Here is a 23,962-nt window from a genome sequence, read left to right as displayed (position 1 = left end):
AATATAGACCCGGCCCTGTTAACATACCCAATTCAATTCATTTCATAAACATCCCTGACACAATTTAGTGGAGAAATGAAAAAAATAATTAATATATCTTTGATAAATTATTCAAATGAAATCATAATTTGTGCTTAAAGTAGAGCCTATTCCCTTAATTTTATCACTTTGCTTTAACAATATTAACTCAATCAAAATTTCCATGCGCACAAACCATTCTGACTAAACAAAGTATAACAAAATAACTAAAAAATTAGCAAACAATTGCACGTCCAAAAACTCAATCAGCCAAGAAAAAAACACCAGATGAACCTCACGTTTTACCTTCATCAAGAAACATAAACATGCATTCTAAACCACCAATAACCTCAAGAAAATATACTTTTTTAAAATATACGTTCCTCTCAAATCATGTTTTCACATGATAGAGCAAGCATGTGGATTGTCATCACTGAACATCGACGCAACCGCCTCGTCCGAAGCCACAGCCACAGAGTACACCGCCGGTGTGTGGAAGAATGTGTGCACGTTCGGCGCAACAACGTTTCGTGACGTTTCATAGTAATGATTGACAACGTGAGATGGATATTTGTAAAATGAGGAGAAATATGAGTATCCCGGATATGGCCACGGCTCCGCGGCTTTTCCGGCGCGTTTGATGGCCTTGAGGACCTTCTTTTCTTCTAATCCATAGCCTCTAACAGTTATCTTTTGCAACTCCATTTCTACTTCTACCGCATCCACACCTGATAAATTATGATTTAATTAGTGGATTATTTATTAAGTCCTCTACATGGGAGTTTGCAAAATGCAAAAAAGCCCAATATCTTAAATGGCCGTAAAATAAAGCCCATTGAGCCACAATTCTGATTTTCTTTTAAACAAAAAACTTCAACCTTTATTTAGAATTAAATTAATTAAATTAAATTTTAAAATTTTCCCAGATAATAGCTAGCAAGACTTTTTAATTATCTTTATGTTTTCTCTTTATCTTTTCAAAAACAATTAACTTTATTTATCATATCTATGCCATTTGGAATATGCTATAGAATATGTATACAAAAAATAAATGGAAAGAATATACTATAAATATATTTTATACAAGATCCCTATATATTGCAGGTAATTAAATTAATGCTTTCATTTTATATATTTTTCCCAAGTAGTAAATAATATTCATGTAAACTAAATCTTTTAATCCTATTCAATGAAATTCCTTTTGTCTTTCTATTTTTTTCTAAAAAAATTATTTCATACTTATTTTGTATTTTATATATATTTGTTATTTTGAACTTTTGATGGTGACTGAATATTGTAGTACAATGAAGACAATTTTATTTTTTTCAAGAAAAAAACACATGATAAATAGTATAGACAACCTCGATCAAAAGGTATTATATATGCTTGTTTTGAAATTCAAATCTCTAAACAATAACTATTTACACCAACCCAAAAGGAGCACACTCATTATCAAATCAAAACGTACTCTAAACCCGGGAAAAAAGTAGAAAAAGAAAATTGCAGACAAGAACTTATAATGAAACTTAACTTGTGTCTTTTTAAATTAATGGATTTTTTCAAGAGAATGATTCGAGGGCGTTTGCAATCTCTAAAAACAATATTATCCCATTTTCGTTTGTGATTTGGAGAAGAAAAATTGGATATAACCACTATTTTTTAAAAGTTTACAAATACTCCCAAAATGTCACACTAACCTTTGAGTTTGAATAGGGATTTTCTAAGCTTTGTAGCGCACCCTTCACAGTCCAAGTTAGGAACTCTCACCTCCACCATCTTCCAGGAAAACAAAACAAAATAAAACAAAACAAAACACCCCGTTTACTATCAAATTTGCAAGAATAATGATGATAGTAAAAATGTAAAATTATTTAAATAAGAACTTACAGACATCTTTGCATATATTACACAGTACTTTATATAGCCCCGAGAAATATGATAAAGGTGGTGAATTTCTGTTTGATATGGAAAGGCCGGGGTTGCGAGGGGTTTAAGAGAAAGTGTGGAAGAACCCTTTGCTTTATATAAAAAGAGTTTTCCCTTTAGGTATTAAGGTGGGACGAACAACATTTTTAATAATTGATTTCTATTTTATTTTATTATTTTTTTGAAGAGTGGAGCTAATGGACTTTAGTTACTTTGTTTGGTGTGATAACTTTATGATTTCTTGAAACATAAAATTACATAATCATTTCCTTTAAATTTGAGGAAATTAAATTATTTCATGTTTCGAAAGTTGTTTGGTCAAGCGTAAATTGAAATTAATGAATAATCCCTCGGTTTCACTCTTTAGGCTACATTTCCTTTTAATTTTCACAATAAATAAAAGATATCTTTTTTCCATTTCTTTTTGTTTTTTATCTTAATCTTGTAGGCTCAAATAATTTTGAATACGTTGGGTTTTGAAATAAAAATAAAAATAAAAAAAAAGGCAAGAGGGGTCACGCGTGAGCTGGGAGAGCGTGCATGAATTGATTGCCCTTTCAATTTAATGTAATTTCCCACTCCGAACCAGCAGAAAAATGCTGCATGAGTGCCCTTTACAATGCTAAAAAAAACAATTTGTAAAAAAATTCAATTTTTATGCAAGTTGGTGACAACTATGATTGCCTAGTATTTTTAGATGTGGAATAAATTAATTCAACAATTGTCCATTAGTATTTTACATGACAAAATCCATTAATTTGGGGGAAATGATTAATAAATCCTTAATAGAAACTTAGATTTGCTCTCAGTCCTTATGTCAGAATTGTTGTGTTGCAACTCCCTGACAAAACACTGACATGTGTTTAAAGTCCCCATTTAAGGTAAATTACGAAATTGTCATCAAAAAGTATGGAAACACATTAAGGCTCACTTGAACAATAAATAATATTTTAATAACAATTCTTCCACCTCCCAATATGTCGTCTCCCCAACCTCATCTTGATGATTTTTTTAATCTTTTCCAATTGAGTGATTTTTTGGTGATTTTTTCTTTTTTTAATCTTTTTCAGTTGAGTGATTCTTTAAGGTTTGTGTTTATTGTGCACTGAAGTTTCATACATCGTTTGAATTATACATATTTGATGGGCAATATTTAGATTTTATGTATCTATGTGGGTTTATGGTCCATCTCAACTAATTATAGATTGATTATCTGAAATTAGTTATTGTTCTTGATTATAATGATTTTATTACCAATTTTTATAGTTTAGTACTGATTATAAAGATTATATAGATAGTCTTTATAGTATTTTAATCTGCTACTTAGAAATGTGATTTTGTGATAATTTTTTATTGTGGAATGAGTTATGAATAAAGTCATGATCTTCATTTTTTATCTTATTGTATTGAATGCATGTTATGTTTTTACTGATTATGTAGAAAATAAAATCTGAAAGTGGTTATTACAACCTTACACTTTTTGTTGTTATGAATACAATAACATGTAGTTTAATTGTTTTTATCATTTGCAATTGAGCTATTATTTAGAGATTTGCCATGGTAATTTAGTGATTATATTAAATTTTCGTGTCATCATGTGAATTGTACATATTATTGGTCAATTTATAGTTTCTCAGTCTGTGAGTGGAAATGAAGCTTATTTATTGCAATTTTGGGATAGAGTAACTGAAATTCCTTGTTCTCGATTATATCGATTTAATTCCTAATCATAATGATTTTAGTTCTACATTTTGACTTAAATATTGATAATTTTATCATTAAAATAAAAATGAACTGCTTGAATTTGTTATTATGTGATTTTTTTTTTTGTAATGTGTTACATAAATAAATGTGAATATTCTCCAATTTTATTAAAATTTTCATACACGATTTTATCCTTTTAAGCTCAATGTAAATTATTTTGCTTTCATTTTAGGTGTTGACAAATTACCACCGAGATAACAAAAAAATATTGGGCTTCCATAATCAAGAAAGCGACGCATGCTCCATCTTTACACTTGCACATGAGAAAGCGGTTATTGTAAGTTGGCTGGAGCACGACCTTACCTTCAAGGAGATATACACGTTCCAGTGGAAGCATTGTTGGTTTAGTTTGTTTTAATGATTTTGTGGAACACACTGTTGTTTTATATTAATTTGTGTTTTGTTTGTAGTGTAATCTTATGTATCGTGTTCTCTTGTGTTGTCGTATCGTGTGAAGCTGTTTCGTAAGTTGTAGTTTACTTAGAATTGTTTTGGCCGTGACATATTTATGTGTTTATAGATGATGATATATACTTGAATGATGTGTACTTTCAGTGATTAATTTATAAAATGTGTTCCTTGTTTAATTTAGTTTTTGTTTAAATTATAATATTTGATTTATGATTTGAGGCGCAATCGATGTTTGATTTTTGATTAAGACACATTTCATATATAGTGATGCGGTGCATGTCATAATGATGATACTTTTTGTTTGTATTGTGAGATTAAAATGTAATTTTATGATTGTAAATCATATAGACTTTTTGTATTAAATGTATGTACTATGAGTATCACATATTAACACTTATGCGACTGATCTCTGTCTTTATATCCTAGAACTTGACATGTTAGAACATTTTAATTCATTTTAACTCGGCAATATGAATCATATACTGTCAAAAAAGTGAGTTTCATACTGCCTCAAAAGAATGAATCATAAAAGTGTGTCATATTGCCTAAAAAATGAGTATTTCATTCTCAATTATCTATTTTTTTATTCCACAAATGTATGAGATTGTTCCAAATATATTTGGAATTATCCCAAATCAGGGACAATGCATGTGTCTCGTATATTTTGACAAAGTTTGTGCATGTATAAAGAATGAGTATCATATTCCAAATTGTACGTCTATCTGCTTATCCAAAAATTATCTGAGATTGTTCTAAATATATTTAAAATTATCTCAAATCAAAGACAATTCGAAACTAATTTACTATCACTTGAGAAGGTCAATCAAAGTGGCCCGAAATTTTATCCTGAGAAGTAGAACATTATGTGCTCAAGTAAGACGCATTTATACTCTTCTAGTTCATGCGTTGTGATCGCATGATCACGCATATTCTTTAATAGTAGAGTTCAAATACATGTATCGTATTACAAATTGAGATAATCGATGCCAAAATATCATATTCAACAGTTTTTTAAAGTCAGAATTACATTTCATTATGCAATTGTAGACATTGAGCAATGAACGATATCACCATATGTGATTTCATTGAATAACGAACAATAAATTCATCTTTTATATTTGACAAATTAGTGTACATGATAGATTATAATGACCAACACAAATATAATTGGATGATAATTTAGAACAATCTCAAATATTTACGGTATAAACAAAAAAACAATTAATTATGAGAGAAACTCATTCCCTACACACACAAAGATGTTATGATTTTATTCATAACACATATTATAATGTTTATAATAAGTTTTCATTGTCGTATGAATTTTTGTCAAATTACATTGGTGTTGGTCATATAATATCATGTGCACTACTTTGGCAAATAAGAAAAAGAATGCATTGTTCATTATTAAATGAGATCAATATTGGTGACATTATTTATTGTATAATGACTACAATTGCATAATTAGATGCCATTATAAACTTTAAAAATTGTAAAATATAATATTTAGACATTGATTAGCTTAATTAGTAAGATGAAAATTATGAAATCAACTATTAAAAGAGCATGTCTGATAATGTTATTTGGCACAACACATGAACAATAAAAGTACAAATGCGGCATAATTCAGCAAAAATTGTTTACTTACCGGGATAAAATTTTAGGCCACCAAGACCAACCTTGCCAAGTGAAAATAAATTAGGATCAAATTGTCCCGGATTCAGAATCATTCCATATTATTTTGGAATAATCTCGAATATTTACGGCATAACAAATAAACAATTGGGTATGAGAGAGACTTGTTCTCTGCACACACACACACACATGAAGATGTTATGATTTTCTGCATAACACATATTATAATGTTTATAATATGTTTTCATTGTCGTGAGAATTGTCGTCAAACTGCATTAGTGTTAGTCATTATAAAATTGCATAACTAGATGTTTATCCGCAGAGATTCAAGAATAAAGCGTTGAATGAACAATTTACAAATTTCTTGAGATCTTCAAAAAATTTCATATCAATATCCCATTCGCCTATATTTTGCTGCAAATCCCGAACTATGTCAAATTCTTGAAAGATGTAATGTCTAAGAAGTGAAAATTGGAGGAGCTCGATACAGTGAACCTGACTGAGGAATGTAGTGTTATCCTTCAAAAGAAGAAACCACAAAAACTAAAAGATCCAGGGAGTTTTACGATTCTTTGCACTATTGGTTCTTCTAATTTTAATAAAGCACTTTGTGATTTAAGCGTCAGCATTAATTTAATGTCTTTGTACAATGAATAATATCACCATATGTGATCTAATTGAATAATGAACAATGCATTCATCTTGTATATTTACCAAATTAGTGTACATGATATTATATGATCAACACCAACGTAATTTTATGACAATTCATACGACAATGAAAACTTATTGTAAACATTATAATATGTGTTATGCATAAAATCATAACATCTTCGAATGTGTGTGCGGAGAATGAGTCTCTCTCATATCCAATTATTTCTTTGTTTATACCGTAAATGTTTGAGATTATTCCAAATTAATGCGGAATGATTCTGAATACGAGATAATTTGATCTTAATTTATTTTTACATGGCAAAGTTGGTCTTGGTGGTATAAAATTTTATCCTGGTAATTAGAATAATTTATGCTGAATTAGGCCGTATTTGTACATTTATTGTTCATGTGTTGTGTCAAACATCATGATAAGATATGTTCTTTTAATAGTGAAGTTCAAATATAAGTTTAATCTTACTAATCAAGCCAATCAATGTCTAAATATTATATTCAACAATCTTTAAAGTTTATAATGTCATATAGTTATGTAATTGTAGTCATTGTACAATGAATAATATCACCATATGTGATCTAATTCAATAATGAACAATGCATTCATCTTCTACATTTTTCAAAGTAGTGCACATGATATTACATGAACAATACCAATGTAATTTGATCACAATTCATATGAAAATAACAATTAATTATAAACATTATGTGTTATGCACAAAATCATAACATCTTTGTGTGTATGCGGAGAATGAGTCTCTCATGCCCAATTGTTTTTTTGTTTATGCCATAAAAGTTCGAGATTGTTCTAAATTGATATGGAATGATTCTGAATCTGGGACAATTTGATCTTAATTTATTTTTTCTTGGCAAGGTTGGTCTTGGTGGCCTAAAATTTTATCTCAATAATTAGAACAATTTATGTTGATTTAGGCCGCATTTTTTACTCTTTTTTTTCACGTGTTATGCCAAACAACATGATTGACATGCTCTTTTAATAGTGAAGTTCAAATATAATCTTAATATTACTAATCAGGCTAATCAATGTCTAAATATTATATTTAACACTTTTTAAAGTTTATAATGATGTCTAGAATGAACAATGCATTAATATTCTACATTTTCCAAGGTAGTGCACATGATATTATATGACCAACACCATTTGTCGATAATTCATACGACAATGAAAACATTATAAACATAATAATATGTGTTGTGCATAAAATCATAACATCTTTGTTTGTGTGTGTGTGTGTGTATGTGTGTGTGTGTGTGTGTGCGTGCGTAGAATGAGTTTATTTTATTCTCAATTGTTTTTTTGTTTATGTTGTAAATATTCGAGATCGTTCCAAATTAATATGGAATTATTCTGAATCCGGAACAATTTGTCTTAATTTATTTTTACTTTGCAAGGTTGGTCTTGGTGGCCTAAAATATTATCCCGGTAAGTAGAACAATTTATGTAGAATTAAGTGGTATTTGTACTTTTATTGTTCATGTGTTGTTCCAAACATCATGATCAGACATGTCTTTTAATATTGGAGTTCAAATATATGCGTTGTCTTATAAATTGCACTAATCGATGCCTAAATATCGTATTCAAAAAAATTTTAAGTTCATAATTATATTTCGTTATACAATTGTAGATATTGGACAATGAATGATATATATATAAACACATCTGTTTTCATCAATAATGAACAATACATTGATCTTCTACATTTGTCAAAGTAGTGCACATGATATTAGATGACTAATAGTAATATAATTGCGTGTAGACATTGAACAATGAATGATATCACCACATGTGATCTCACTCAAAGTCTTTCACTTTTCAGGTTGATATTGATCAAAAATTCGTTTAACCATTTTTATCTCATCCATTTTTTATTTCACATTTTTTTCAAGTTTACAAGTATCATAAATGTCTTCTTGTTGCTTCAAAATTCGTAATACAAACTACAATAATACGTAATTAATAAAGTCTAAATTTGTTTTCTAAAAAAATAGAATAAAATATGGACGCTGTCTGAATTACCTTCATTTTTAAAAATATATAAAATATTAACATTATCATTGATCACAACATAAAATATACAATAAACAAGAACAAGAACAAAATTATCAAATTTGGGAACAATATAATAAAAATCGAGAAATATATCAAAATTTATAACCTTTAAGTAATCATTTAGGGAGTTCAAAATTTGATCAAATGCAACCATGGAATACATTAATATCTGGATCTTTGACAGTACCATTATAATCAATCTTAGTCTTCTTTATATGTGCCATGAATATCATGTCTCGCCAACTTCTTGTCTTTTCACACTTTGTGATAGTTTAACTGTACCCTATAATCTATTTGCAAGTTGTTCTGAATAGTAGAACGATGATAAGAGATCTCACAACTCAATTTTTATTTCACCACGTTCGCGAACTAATATGTATCAGCTCTACGTTGTCATCTGTTATATAGCTTTTTTTCAATGCATGTATCCAATTTGTGATCTTTAATTCTATGTCTTCCTCACGAATCCTTATCAATTTAATATAAAATAAAAATATCAATAAGATGAAATAGTAATGATAAAATCTCATATACAAAGTACATAATGTAAATAATATTAGTACTAAAACATTGATCAAATATACAAAACAATAATATTAAAACACAATTTCAATCTTAATAGAGATTAATGAGATCCTACCCCATGGGTATTACCCAAATCATGCATCCGATGGTTAATATTTATACACATGAGCATAATTAATGGGATATTGTTGATGTGGCAAATCATGGGGCATTGGATTTATGATTCGGGTAAAACCCTTAAGGTAGGTTTAACTCTACCCTTTATAGATGCAACATAGACCATGATCAAAACCGAAATATGAACACACACACATACACACACACACATTACCTCTAAAAAAATGTTGAGATGTTCATGTTTTCTCTCTGATCTCAATTCGATCATTGTGAGTTTCATTCACATATAAAAATGAATTATATTAAGGACATTATCGTTATCGTTTAGAAACACGAACATCTTATGATGTGGTGTTATGTATTGCATAATAATGAATTTCGAAGAATTTTTTGCACGGTTTTGTCGAGACTCACAAATATATCCATCAAATACACCCACTATAGATTGAGATCACAAATATATGTTATTGTATTCATAACAACAAAAAGTGCAGGGTTGTAAGAACCACTTTCAGATTTTATTTTTAACATAATCAATAAAAACATAACATGCATTCACTACAATAAGATAAAAAAATGAAGATCATGACTTTATTCATAACACATTTCACAACAAAAAAATATCACAAAATCACATTTTTTAAGTAGCAGATTCGAATACTATAAATACTATCTATATAATTTTTATAATCAGTACTAAACTATAAAAATTGGCAATAAAATCGTTATAATAAAGAACAATAACGAATTTCAGATAATCAATCTATAATTGATTGAGATGAACCATAAACCCACTGAGATACGTAAAACCTAAATATTGGCCATCAAATATGTATAATTCAAATGATGTACGAAACTTTACTGCACATTAAACACAAACCTCAAAGAATCACTCAATTGAAAAATATTAAAAAAAAAAGAAAAAAATCATCAAGATGAAATTACATCTAAAAAGTTTTTAAATTTTTCCAGCAAAAAAAAAAAAGCATACCCTGAAGTTGCTATTTCGATGACGGTTTTTCACAAAGATTTCAAAAATCCGGCCGTTCTTCACTTTAAACTATTTTCTTCTCATTTTTTGGCACCAAAATTCGACTTACATGTACAAATAATTGCTAGTTTAATTGTGAAGGATCAAATAGAATGAGGTTGCATTGGGGAGACGAAAGATTGGAAGGTGAGAGAATTATTATTAAAATATTATTTATTGTTCAAGTGGGCCTTAATGTGTTTCCATATTTTTTTATGGCAATTTCGTAATTTACCTTAAATGGGGAGTTTAAACACATGTCAGTGTTTTGTCAGGGAGTTACAACACAATATTTCTGACATGGGGACTGGGAGCAAATCTCAAGTTTCTGTTAGGGATTTATTGATCATTTCCCGTTAATTTGGCCTTATACCTTTAATTCGGCAAAGGTTTGTGATTCCCTGGTATTTTTCATGACAAAATCCATTAATTTAGCTAGTACTAAAGGGTAAATTGGTAAAATAATAGGAGATACCAGATAAATCTCGAGGGAGGGAGGCAGGGAGGGAGATACAAAGTGATACATTTCGTTTGAATAAAGTATTCCAATCTTGTTTGTTTTATTTTGTTAGGCGGTCAGTAGAGGTGTTCATATTTTGGATAAAATCGAAAAAACCGAAAATCCCAACCGGAAAATCAAAGACCGAACCGAACCGAAAACCATATTTTGTAATTCGGATATAAATATTAAAACCGAAGTTTATTTGGTTCGGTTTTGGATTATATATGTCAAAACCGAACTGACCGAAAAAACCGAAATTGAATTAAATTTTAGTTGATTGTTGTTTTTGTAAGTTATTTAAACTTTATTTTTAAAGTTTTTACTAAGAAATCATGTAAAAAAACATATTATATTTTATAATGTATTTATATTATTAATTTTAATAATTGTATCAAAATCGAAATAATCGTATCAAAATTTGTGTTGTTTTTTTGAAAATATTATAAGAATGTGGTTCGATATTTGTTCTTGTATTGTTTGCTATTTTTTTGGTTTTTTCACTATATGACTATAACTTTATAGTGTTATGTATTATTAATGATCTAACCGATCAAACCGAACCGTATAAACCGGTCCATTATAGTACAAAAACCGAACCGAACCAAAGTAAAACGGTTTGACTTTAGATTACATTTTTTATAAACCGAAAATCGAAAAACTGAACCGAAATTAGACAAATTAAAACCGAACCGACCGATGAACACCCCTAGCGATCAGTGAACCAAGTTGCTCACGCTTTAGCTAGGGCGATATGTTCTTTGTCTGAATTTGAAGGTCGAGTTACTCCCTCGCCTTCCTTTATTTCGGATGTACTTTTGGTTGACTCTATTTAATATTAAGCTTCTTTCGAAAAAAAAAGTATTTACAAAACGTTTTATAAAGAGTAGGTTTCTTTTTCTTTTTTATAAAGAGTAGGTTTCTTATTATGAGACGGTATCACATATATTTATTTGTGAGATGAGTCAACTTTACTCATATTTACTATAAATTAAAATTAATACTTTTAGCATAAAAATAATATCTTTTCATGGTGATCCAAATAAGATATATGTCTCACATTAGTTTTTGTGTTTTATAAAAAAAATAAAAAATTATAAAATGTTTTGAAATTTATTTAAGAATAAATATGGAAAATTTCACAAAAACGGTTTTACTATTAAAAATTTATATGTTTTGATTTCAATAATTGTTTTTTATTATAAAAATATTTAAAAAAAAACATATGTTACTTGTTCTAAAAAAATTATACTTGAAAAATATTTTTTAAGAAACATTTTACAAAAATCTTGTAAAACTGTCATTTTTTGAGGCGTCTAGGTAGGGTTGTCAATTCGGATGAGTCGGGTGGGTCCGAGTCGGGTTCGTGAAAATATTTTCTAAAAATTTCTCAACCTGAACTCGACCTGAACCTGAACCCGGTTAACCCGACTAACCCGAACCAATCCGATTTTATTTTTTATTTTTTTATTTATTTATTTTTTAACAAAATAATTAAATAAAAATTAAAAAACACAATAATAATAAAAATATTTAATTTAATCACATGATAACAAAATCTAAGCTTATGTATAATTTAAATTTAAAAGTCTAGTTGTAGAAAATTTAAAATATACTTACTACAAAAAATAAAAAATTATTTTAAAAAATAAAACTTATACAAAAAAAACATTAAATGACGTAAATCTATAATATCAATATAAAAAAAAAAATTAAAACATAACATGTATAAAAATGTAGCAAATCTTTCTTAATTTTATATAAAAAAATAATTTTAATAAAAAATTTTGGGTCATCTCGGGTCAACCCGGTATGACCCGAACCCGATTAAATTTTTCGGGTTAGCTTTCAGGTCAACTCAATTCGACCCGAACCAAAAAATTCTCAATCCTAAACCGATATTTTTTCGATCGACTCGTGTTGGATTGGCGGGTTGAGTTGAGTTTTGACACTCCTACGCCTAGACATTCGATTTTTAAGCACCTCCTAGATCCATCGATGTATGTCTTGAATGTACAAGATATTACACCAATCAACGCTCACATAGATGTCCATGGGATCAAAACTCTCTGTCACACACACACACACATACACATACACACACACACACAGATATATATATATATATCATCACATGTAATAAATTATTTGAGGGTGTTGATTGTCCCTGCTGGGTACAACAATCGAACCATGACGCTTGGGCTACTGTGCGGTTTAAAATATTTGATTTGAATTACACCATTAACATCAACTATAGTTTTTGGTAAAATGACAAACGCTCAGTCCTACAATTGGTATCAGAGTCAAGATCATGAGTTATAATCTCATTTCTTTCAAGGAGTGCTATTGGGAGGGAGATTGTTGAGGTGCAAAAATTGTCTCTGCTGGGTAGAGCAACTGGACCATGAGCCTTGGATTTCTATGTAGTTTAAAATATTTGAGTTGCATCATTACCACCAGTTATAACTTTTTGGCGGCAAGTGTTCGGTCTTACAGAGAGAATAATCATTACGTGAAAAATATTAATTGTTTAAGTTTATACATGTATACATATTTATGTATATATATATATTAATCTCATTATGTTACACTTTTGATGCTTATTGATTTAGGTAGTGTTTTGTATAGAGCTTCTAAGAAGCACTTATAGGCTTTTCCTTAACAAGCACTGAGAAGTGCTTTCTAAAAGTTCTTCCAAACACTACTTTATTATAATGTTATAAAAAGTTATAACTTTCCTCATATCGGCAATGAGTAATTTTATAATTGATTCTAGAGCTAAGAAGTTAAATTTCTAGCTATAAATGGCAAGTTGATGCCTTGTAATTTAAACAAAAAATACGTGATGTTTATGAAAAATATAACTTTTGGTAAAACGAAAAATACTCGATAATACAAATCCAATTATCTTATATCACATGTGGGTAGGTGTATTAAAACTTGAATATGACAGAAGAAAGCAGAAATCGATTCAACAGTTGAGGCTCGTGTTGAACACGTTTTCCTTAATAAGATTTTGTCCCGCTTTTGGTGCTTACCGTGTTTGGAAATCTTTTCACAAGATACAACAACTTCTACTTGTGATTATAGCACTGTAAGTCACAAGTTTCTAAACCAGAAAATGTTTATAAACTCTTTTTTTAGAAAGAATAAGAATCAAAATTGTATGTAGGAATGTATATGAAAATCTGAGAATCTTATTATTAAAATGATGTTTGATTCTCATATTCATATTGTTTATGTATAAAGATAAAAAATTTCAATCATGTGGTTTGTCTTTTGACTCAAATAACTGACAAAAATCACCAAAAGAAGTCAAAAATATCAAAAAATTCAAAAAAAAGATGCAACTTTTCGTGTGACCAGAATCACCGATGTAGGGGGCGCAACACCCCAGGCGCCAAGGCGCCATTTTCAGGTGCCTGGGCGCCTCCTGCTTGCCTAGGCAAACGCCCAGGCAGCAAGGCCAGTGCAGGGGCGCAATTTTCAGCTCCCCTGCACCTCAATCAAAAAAAATTTATTTTTATTTTTTCTTTTCGAGCTTCTCAATTCTTTTTCCTTTTTTGAAATTCGTATTGCCTAATTTCAATTCATTAAGCACAATAAAAATTTTCAACAATCCCCCACATGAATGAAATTAATTCATGAATGCACATGATGTCAAAGAAAGTTTACACAAAAATTCAATGCATCAGGAGAGGTAGCTTGTGGCTTTGAACCTTCTGTAGCAGCATACTATCGGATTTACTAGGCCACGAAGTGAACATGATGTCTTGAACTTCTTGGTGGTTTATGTAAACCCAGAAAATAGTACCTACACAATGAATTTTCTTCATTTCTATTGGTTTTCCGGTTGTGTCCGTTTTGGCCATGGAACACATCTTGTCTTCATAAGTGTTTCAATGAGGCGTCCCGTCCTCACACTTACATAGGTGGTCTCCTATTAAGAGTATCCTACCGTACTCCGCCTTGTCAGGCAAAGAACCATTAAAAGTTCAAACTTAACCTCACTACATGTGTAGGCTACAATACTTTTAGTCCTAGGAATGAGTCGGAAACAATTCCAGAGTTTTTACTCAAGTTCTCATAATTTAGTTGTCCCATTGAACCAAGATTTGGGATCTCCAATCAACAAGGTTGGGTTACCACTATGAGAGCTTTATTTTGTAGACTTTAAGCCCATTCTTCTTGACAAGTTGTACACTTGATCTCTATTCAATGTTTTTGTAAGAGGATCCGCTAAGTTATCTTTTGATTTGACGTAATCAATTGTGATAACTCCATTTGAGATCAATTGTTGTACGATATTGTGTCTTCGACGAATATGTCGAGACTTACCATTATACATAGCATTATGTGCCCTTGCAATTGCATATTGACTGTCACAGTGTATCATAATTGCAGGCACTGGTTTTGACCAACAAGGAATATCCTCTAGAAAAATCCTTATTCTGCTTCTTCTGAGGCTTTATCAAGTGCAATGAATTCAGATTCCATGGTGGATCTAGCAATGAAAGTTTGTTTAGATGACCTCCAAGAGACTACACCACCATCAATGCTAAAAACATAGCCACTTGTGGATTTAGAGTTTTTGATGTCGGAAATCCAATTTGCATCGTTGTATCCTTCAAGCACCGCAGGATATCTTGTGTAATGCAATCCATACTCCAGAGTGTGTCTTATATATCTAAGCACCCTTGTCAAAGATTTTCAATGAACCTCATTTGGATTACTTGTGAATCGACTCAACTTGTTTACTACACAAGAAATATCAGGTGGAGTACAATTCGTGATATACATGAGGCTTTCAATGATTATGGAGTATTCCAATTAAGAAACTAGTTCTCCATGATTCTTACTCAAGTGGACGCTCATATCAAGAGGCGTATTAACAGGGGAACAATCATAAGTATTAAATTTTTTCAAGATTGTCTCAACATAATGAGACTGAGACAGGACTATCGCCTCAGCAGTCCTAGAGATTTTGATCCCTAGTATTACATTGACAATGCCCAAATCCTTCATATCAAAAGGTTTTGTCAACATTTTCTTTGTTTCATCTTTATGGGTAGAACCTTAATTCACCATTTCTCTAGTTCTTTTACTAGTACTAGGATCATAATTTTCAGAATTGTTTGTCTGTTGACTAGGCAATTCTTCTTGAGTAATGTTTTTACTTGAAAAATCAATTAGACCTCTATTATTATTCGGTTCATCTCCCTGAGAAGAACCTTCATTTGGCATTTCTTCTGTTCTTTGATATCCGTTTCATGTTCTCTCATTTTGCAAGGAAATATGCTTTCAAAGAATATTGCATTTCTAGACTCAATAGTAATTCCGTTGGTCATTCCAGAAACTTCAGATTTGTGCACTATAAATCTATAGGCACTACTATTATGTGCATATCCAATGAATATGCAGTCGACCGTCTTTGGTCCTATTCGCACTTGCTTTAGCTTTGGTATTTCAACCTTGGCCAAACACCCTCACACTTTCAGGTACTTGTAGGAAGGTTTGTGACCTTTCCATAATTCATATGGCGATTTGTCACTTTTCTTGTGAGGAATTATGTTCAGTATGTGGCTAGATGATAATATTGATTCCCCCACAAGTTTTGAGGTAAGCCCGAACTTATAATCATGGCGTTCATCATTTTTTCCAAAGTTCGATTTTTCTTCGGCAATCCAATTAGATTGAGGCGAATATGGAGCAATAGTTTGATGTATAGTACCAAAAAATGAGCAAAACTCATCAAATGGAGATCCATATTCTCCTCATCTATAACTGCGAATACTTTTTATTTGCTTACCAATTTGATTTTCAACTTCAATTCTGTAAGTTTTGAACGCATCAAGTGCTTCATCTTTACCCCTCAAAAGATATACATAACAGTACCTTGTGCAATCGTCAATGAACATTATGTAGTATTCCTTGACTCCTCATGTTTGCACAAACTTTAAGTCACCAATATCGGTCTGAATCAATTCAAGAGGAGTTGTACATCTTTCAATAGTCGAATGAAATGGCGACTTGGTCATTTTTGCTCCAACACAAACTTCGCATTTATGTGTTGGATCAATTTTGTACTTTGACAATAGTTCAAAATTCATTAAACGTCGTAGAGTATTAAACTTTACATGTCCGCGCCTAGGCGCCTGTAAATTGCGCCTAAGCTCCTGGGGGTGGCGCAGGGGCGCAATATACCGGTGCTTCTGGTCACACGAAAAGTTGCATCATTTTTTTGAATTTTTTGATATTTTTGACTTCTTTTGGTGATATTTGATCCAAAAGACACACCACATGATTAAATTTTTTTTTCTTTATACATAAACAATATAAATATGAGAATCAAACATCATTTTAATAATAAGATTCTCAGATTTTCATATACATTCATGCATACAATTTTGCTTCTTCTTCTTTCTACAAAAGAGAGTTTATAAACATTTTCTGGTTAAGAAACTTGTTACTTACAGTGTTGTAATCACAAGTAAAAGTTGTTGTATTTTGGGAGAAGATTGCCAAACAACGTAAGTACCAAGAGCGGAGCAAAATCTTCTTAAAAAAATCGTGTTCAATATGAGCCTTAACTGTTGAATTGATTTCTGTTTTCTTCTGCCATATTCAAGTTTTTCCAATACACCTACCCACAAGCTTAAGAAGATTTTTCTAATTTTAATTTTAATTTTCTTTTCGAGCTTCTCAATCTTTTTTATTTTTTCGAACTTCGCATTGTTTAATTTAAATTCATTAAGTACAATCAAAATTTTCAACATTACATCATTATTATTATATTATTATTTATAATAACTAGATTATTTTACTACGCCACCTTGACTGTCGTCAAACATTTTTCTTATTCATATTAAAAAAATTTTGTTTAATCTTCATATTCAATTTGTTTGTGGTTAAGTAATTCCAGTTTTTTAAAAATAGATTATAATTTCAGAAAATATGGAGCAATTTGCGCGGTGGTGGGGTTGAGATTTGAACTAGTCTCCAAAAGTATTACAAATTTTAAATAGATTAATTAGATTTAAGATAGTGGAGCCTCCATAAGCTAGCCTCTTGTTAATCTCCCTAATCCTTTAGAAATATTATTTTAAACTGAAATAAAATTATCTTTAAAAATCATAATATTTTATTTTTTTCACCTGAAATAACCAATTAAAATTTAGGAAATTTCAAATTTAATTATTATTAATTTTTTAAATAGAAAACTACAAACTAATATTGTAATCCATCTTTTGGCCATTTAAAATTATCAAGTTTCACTAGCAGTGCAATAAGTTTTTTTCTTTCACTATATTTTTTTTTTACCAAGTTTAGACATGACATCACACATGCATGTGCCAACGTTCCCAAAAAATAAATAAATAAAAGACTCTACTTTTATACTGAAAGAAAATATTAACAAATTACATGATCAAAATTTTATCAAGACTGACTGCATAATGATATTGATATATTTTTCATTTTTTAATCGGAAAATTTGAATTCATATGTTTTGCATATACGCGATTTTGGATGTTTATGATATCAAATTTGAGTTTTTTTTTCTACCAAGTTTAGACATGATATCATCACATGCATGTGCCAACGTTCCGATAATATAAATAAATAAAAGACTCTAATTTTATACTGAAATAAAATTTTAACAAATTACAGGAGCAAAATTTTATAATCAAGACTAATTGCATAATGATATTGATATATTTTTCATTTTTTAATCGGAAAATTTGAATTTTTGATCCATATGTTTGCATATATGCTATTTTGGATATTTATGATATCAAACTTAAGTTTTAATCCGTCATCGTTACTTTTTGACAATTTCAGTAATTTTTCATACATGATAGTGATGTGACACTGCCATAAAAATAATGTAGTACTGACGTGTGTAATGTCACATAAACATTTTCAAACAAAAATTATGAAATTTAAAAAAATTAGAAATAGTGAAATAAAACCAAAATTTTTAAACATAAAAGGAAAAAAAGACATGCATGACTAAAAATATATTTCTCACTTAGTTTTATACTGACTAGGGGTCTGCATAATAATTAGGAAAAATAAGTTTTTTGGTCTAGTAACTTTACTCTTTTTGAGTTTTGGTCCATTAACTTTTTTGATGTGGGTTTTGGTACACTAACTTTGCATTTTCAGTGTTTTTTGGTCCAATTGTATACGTGTCAGCTTTTGATTGGTCCACGTCATAATTTTGGACCAATCAAAAATTAACACATATGCAGTTGGACAAAAAACACTGAAAGTGAAAAGTTAATGTACCAAAACTCACATCGAAAAATTTAATGAAACAAAACCAAAACATGGACAAGTTAATGGACCAAAAAACTTATTTTTTCTAATAATTAATATGGTCTAAACTTAAAAAATCAAAAATTCAAACCGAAGAAACCGAAAACCAAGTCGAACCATAATCTGAATTTCTTATTTTGGTTTTCTAACTTAAAAAAAATTATTATGGTTTGGTAACGATTTTATGTACGTCAAACTAAATCGATCGTTTAAAACAGTATTGCAATAAAATTAATATTTTATTCATATTTAGTCTATTATTAAGTAAATATAATTTTAATAATTTAAATATAAATTATTTTATATTTTTTATTCATTAAATTTGTATAAATAATTATAATTTTACTAAAAAAATTATTTAAAAATGTTTGTACACATTTTAAAATAATTTAATGTATGAATCATATAATTAGAAAAACTATAAGAAAATTTTTTAGATAACTTTTGCTAAAAAAAATTAGATTGAATTAAGACAATTCAAATTATCATATTTTTTTTTGTAAATTCGAAAACACAATGAAAATCATAGAAAATTAAATTTAAATTACCAATTTATACATCGTATAATGATACATATTCAATCATTTGAATTTGTTTTTTTTTTTTGAAAAGAATTTTTTTTGTTTTTAAAACCATAAAAACCGTCTGTATAAAACAGATTGTAATACTATAAAGTCGAATTTCAGACCGTAATTAAATGATTTGTTTATTATAGTGTAATTATGTAAACAGAATTAGACGGACCGTTATCCACCCAAATAATGACCAACTTGTATTATAAATAAATTTTAAATAAAATAAAATAGAGGAGTGGACCAGTGTCTGCCAAACAACAGCCTTAGTTTCCATAAAACCTGAGAACACCTGTACCCTTTCGTCAAACTAGCGCACTGTACAATGTTCCCACTATCACGGGTTAAACTACAAGTTATCAAGATTTGCAATATTAGTCCCTGATTTACATCTGAATTACGATTGAGTCTGAAAGTAAATCATATTCTGAAAGAATAATATTTAGTTTCAAATTTTTTTATTTTTTTTTTAATTCTTTGGAAGCCAGAGAGAATACTTTTTTTTATTTTCTTTTTTTTTAAAGATAAATAACATCAAATTGATACGAGATTTGTTAGACTTATATCTATTAATAATATCAGTGATCAAGAGTTCAAGACACAAACAATGCATGTATAACATAATTAATAAATAAAATAAATTTTTTTGTTATGATGTTGTATGTTTGTTTTTCTGTGATTTTAGTTTCTCAATGTTTAAAACTTCAGTTTTAATCATATATCTTCGATTTTTGACAATTTTAATAATTTTTCATCGAGAGTACTGATGTGACATTTCACACATTAGCTTCATATCAATACTACATCAGTACCACATCAACATCAAGTCGAAAAAAAAGAGTAAAAGAAAATAAACTAAAAATTAAATTTGACAATATATATAAATGACCTAATACGCATAGAGGTAATTATGCATGACAAAAAAAATTTCCCAAATAAAAACTAAGTAAATAAAAAATTGAAAAAGATAAAGAATAAAGATACATGTGAAATGGAAATATTTTGATAAGCAGTTTCTATAATTTTAAATTGAAAATGATAATAGAGTCTATCATATTATGCATATATTGTAATTTTGATTTCAACCTATTTGTCGTTTAATAATAGGAATGAATTAATGAGCATTTTTTATATGCTAGACGAATTTGACATTGGTGTCAATAAAACCAGTTAGTAGAGTACCTCGAGTTTTATATATAACTAACGATCGAAGCACACATGCATATTGCATCTGAAAGAAACGGTGTAAGTGGTTTGTTATGTAAAATAGGCAGTGTTGTACTTCGTGTTATAATACTACAGACAACACAGTGCAGCGGAAAATTTAAAGCGTAAATAAAAAACAAGTAGTTAATTTTGCAAGAGTATAGAACTCGTGCGGGTGCCTTAGGGCTAAATATCACTAGTAAACGTAAGATCAGTCTTACAAAATAATCCTAGTGATTTTACGAAAAGCCATTAAATCCTAAATTTCTCAACAAGTCGAGAAATCAAACTTACATCCTAAATAAACAGAGTATAAAAGAAATCGGATGCAACTCCCGTAGCTTAAATTGAATATACAGAAAAGATCTTCAACAACACAGTTCCCACAGTGTTGTCTCTGATGTCTTCAACACGAACGGCAACACGGGGACAAGCAACAACGATGGTTGCAAACCTTGCTTCAGAATTCTTCAATTATTCAATGGAATTCTTCAGTCTATACGCAGAGAATTGTACGTCTGAAGTCTCTTTTAGCTTGTGCGTGAAAACCCCTTTTATAGATTAGCATCCAAGTCTTGAAGGTTTCCTTAGATAGAGTCCTACATGAATAAGGAAACATGTTTTAGTAGGAATAAAACTCTATCAAATCTTGCAAATCAAATCTTGATAATATCGAATAATATTATATCTAATAACTACCTTATCAAGATAAGATTTAAGCATAGCAAATATATTTCATAAGATATTTGAGATATATACATAATATTTGTCAATTATTGTAACTTGTCTAAAAAGCAAAATCAAATAATATCAATTAATATAAGGTCCAAAATTTCAAGAAATAATATTCCTTTCAATCTCCCCCTTTTTGTTTTCTGGACAAAACATTGCAAAAGTGAATATAAGCATAAACTCCCTCTGAGTTTAAAAATTCTTCTCCCCCTGAATTTTAACTCTCCTCCTGAAGTGTTGTCCCTCATGTTGTAACACCAAGGATAACACAAACCAAGACTTAGGGAATCTATAACAGAACATAAGAGGATTAGAAGATGTTAGTCTAATTAAGATATTTTAGATCAATAAAGCACATAACTAGAACAAACAAAACAGTTATATTAACCAAAAGATGAAACTAAACAACGAAGTAAAAAGAATAAGGGAAAGAAGCAAAATCTAAAATTGATCAATAGAACTATGTGAACCCTCTTGATCAGTAGCTTCCTCCTCATCATCTTTAGTCCCAGATGGACCAGCAGCTTCATCTTGTGCACTATCTCCCCGTGTTTGGCCAGAAATTCCAAGTTGTCTCCGACAATCAGCCAAGACCGTGTTGTAGAAGGCAATATCTTCCTGTTCTTGAGAAATATTTTCCTATGCACGAGTCATCAGCAGCTGAATAGTGGCAGTGGTAAATTTCAAAGGAGTAGGGGTAGGCACTGTTTCTTTAGTATTGTCACCCGTGTTGGCAACACCGGGTGCAACATCAGCAACATCAGCAGCAGGAGTAGGAGTGTCAGTCCAAGGCAAATCCAGAATTCGATTTCCCTTAAGGAGTCCAGCTGCTAACTTCAAAATCTCAGGTTGATCAGTGAGATCTTCTGTAATATTGCGGATGAAAGTCTGAGATTCCAAAATGCCATATATCAAAGATGGGAAAGGGAGCTTAGTAGACTTGAGTCCTCCATCAGCAAATTGGATCACTGTCTTGAATACCAACTTCCCAAAATTAAAAGGAGTCCCAGTCCCAATGACATAAAAAATGAACGCCTGAGGCCGTGTAATTACTGTAGAGTTTGAGGAAGGCGTCCAATTCCTCACAGCTATCTTGTGCAGCGCAGAATAAAATGATGTCAACTTGGCTGCAGAAAAATGGTCAGAAAACTTTTTGACCAAGCCTCCAGTAAGGACAGAAATCACTTCATTGACATCTGGATGGGTTCCTTCATCAACATCGGGGGTTGAATATAGAGAGTTGATAACAGCTGGAGTAAACTCAAACAACCTTCCCCGAAGATAGACCAAACCATACTTTGCAGACTCTAGATCTTCAATGCTTGAAGTCTGGTTCACATAGAATTCCAGAATCACCCTTTTACAGTAGGGTATCACAACAACAACATTAGAATAGTGCTGTCTAAGCTTCGAAAAATCAATCAGATTGTACCTATCATAGGAGCGTACATCTATGTTCCTCTCATCCAGTAGACCTCTATGAGTGAAGAGAGGCCAAATAGCAGCAGCATCGCCAGAATAAAACATGAGGGAATGAGTAGCATCAATGTCATAGTCCTCATCAACAGTGTTGTCTGTGGTGTTGACGACACCAACAGCAACACGAACATCAGCAGTAGAAACATCCTCTTGGTCCAGAGGTTCTTCATCAGCATCCATGCTGTAAAAATATCTTCAGAGTCTTCATCATCACCGATATCTGCACTCTTATCAGAAGAGTCAGCATCATAGTCGGCAGACGAGGAAGAGGAAGAAGGATCATTAGCTTGATGTGCTTTGCTCGCAGCAAACTCCTCCAACATCTCAACATCAAGCTCATCATCGGAGAGATGAGAAGAGGGAGGAACTACGAAGAAGCCTTTCCTTGCTTAAGGATTTCCAAAATTTGTGCCAAAGTGGCATCTTCATCAGAACCAGTAGGTTCTTGAGGTACAGTGTCTGCAGGATTATCCTTAGGAGGAACATTACCAGAGGATCTTGAATCATCGCTCTCAGAAGAAGATTCAACAATAGGAGTGGAGGCAGAGGCAGTTGCAGAGGGTGAGGGTTTCTTCCTCGCCACAAATTCATAATCGGCATCCTCTGAATCATCACCAGAGCTTCGATCTTCTTCTGCCATGGAGATACGAGGACCTTTATAAAAACCTCTTGGACTGAGTAAAATCAGGGTCATACCCTGCTTGCCTTTTTGATCTGCGGACAATCGGTGGTGGTGGATGAACATGGTTCAGGACATCAAAATTGGGAAAATTCTCCACATCGATCTCGTTTCCTCGTTCACCAGGCATGAGAACAGCAAGAGGAACGGGTTCCATGGGGACTGGAATGATTGGCAGAGAAGAGGCAGAAGATGGGTTCTCCGGTGTTGCAACACTGGCGGAAACATCGGGTTCTTTGTGGCCCATCTCGCTTCGGATGTCTTGAGGATCAAAGCCTACCATAGGAATAAATTTGAGAGTGAGAGAGAGGTA

The 23,962-nt window shown here is 30.7% G+C and overlaps 1 protein-coding gene across 1 annotated transcript; it reads right to left on the bottom strand.

Moving 5' to 3' along the window:
- Window positions 1-210: 210 nt before the first annotated feature.
- Window positions 211-2,029, bottom strand: LOC140867337 (heavy metal-associated isoprenylated plant protein 31). Its single transcript, XM_073272413.1, has 3 exons — window positions 1,906-2,029; window positions 1,716-1,794; window positions 211-746 (listed from the first exon to the last, which is right to left on the bottom strand). Exons 1-3 carry the CDS (start codon window positions 1,909-1,911, stop codon window positions 418-420), a joined length of 414 nt encoding a protein of 137 aa, XP_073128514.1. The 5' UTR covers window positions 1,912-2,029; the 3' UTR covers window positions 211-417.
- Between the last annotated feature and the right edge of the window lie 21,933 nt (window positions 2,030-23,962).

This window comes from Henckelia pumila, chromosome 4, assembly GCF_033568475.1.
Source record: "Henckelia pumila isolate YLH828 chromosome 4, ASM3356847v2, whole genome shotgun sequence".
NCBI classification, from domain to species: domain Eukaryota; kingdom Viridiplantae; phylum Streptophyta; class Magnoliopsida; order Lamiales; family Gesneriaceae; genus Henckelia; species Henckelia pumila.
The sequence above is the reverse complement of the archived record's forward strand: the minus strand, read 5'-3'. Positions and strand labels throughout refer to the sequence as shown.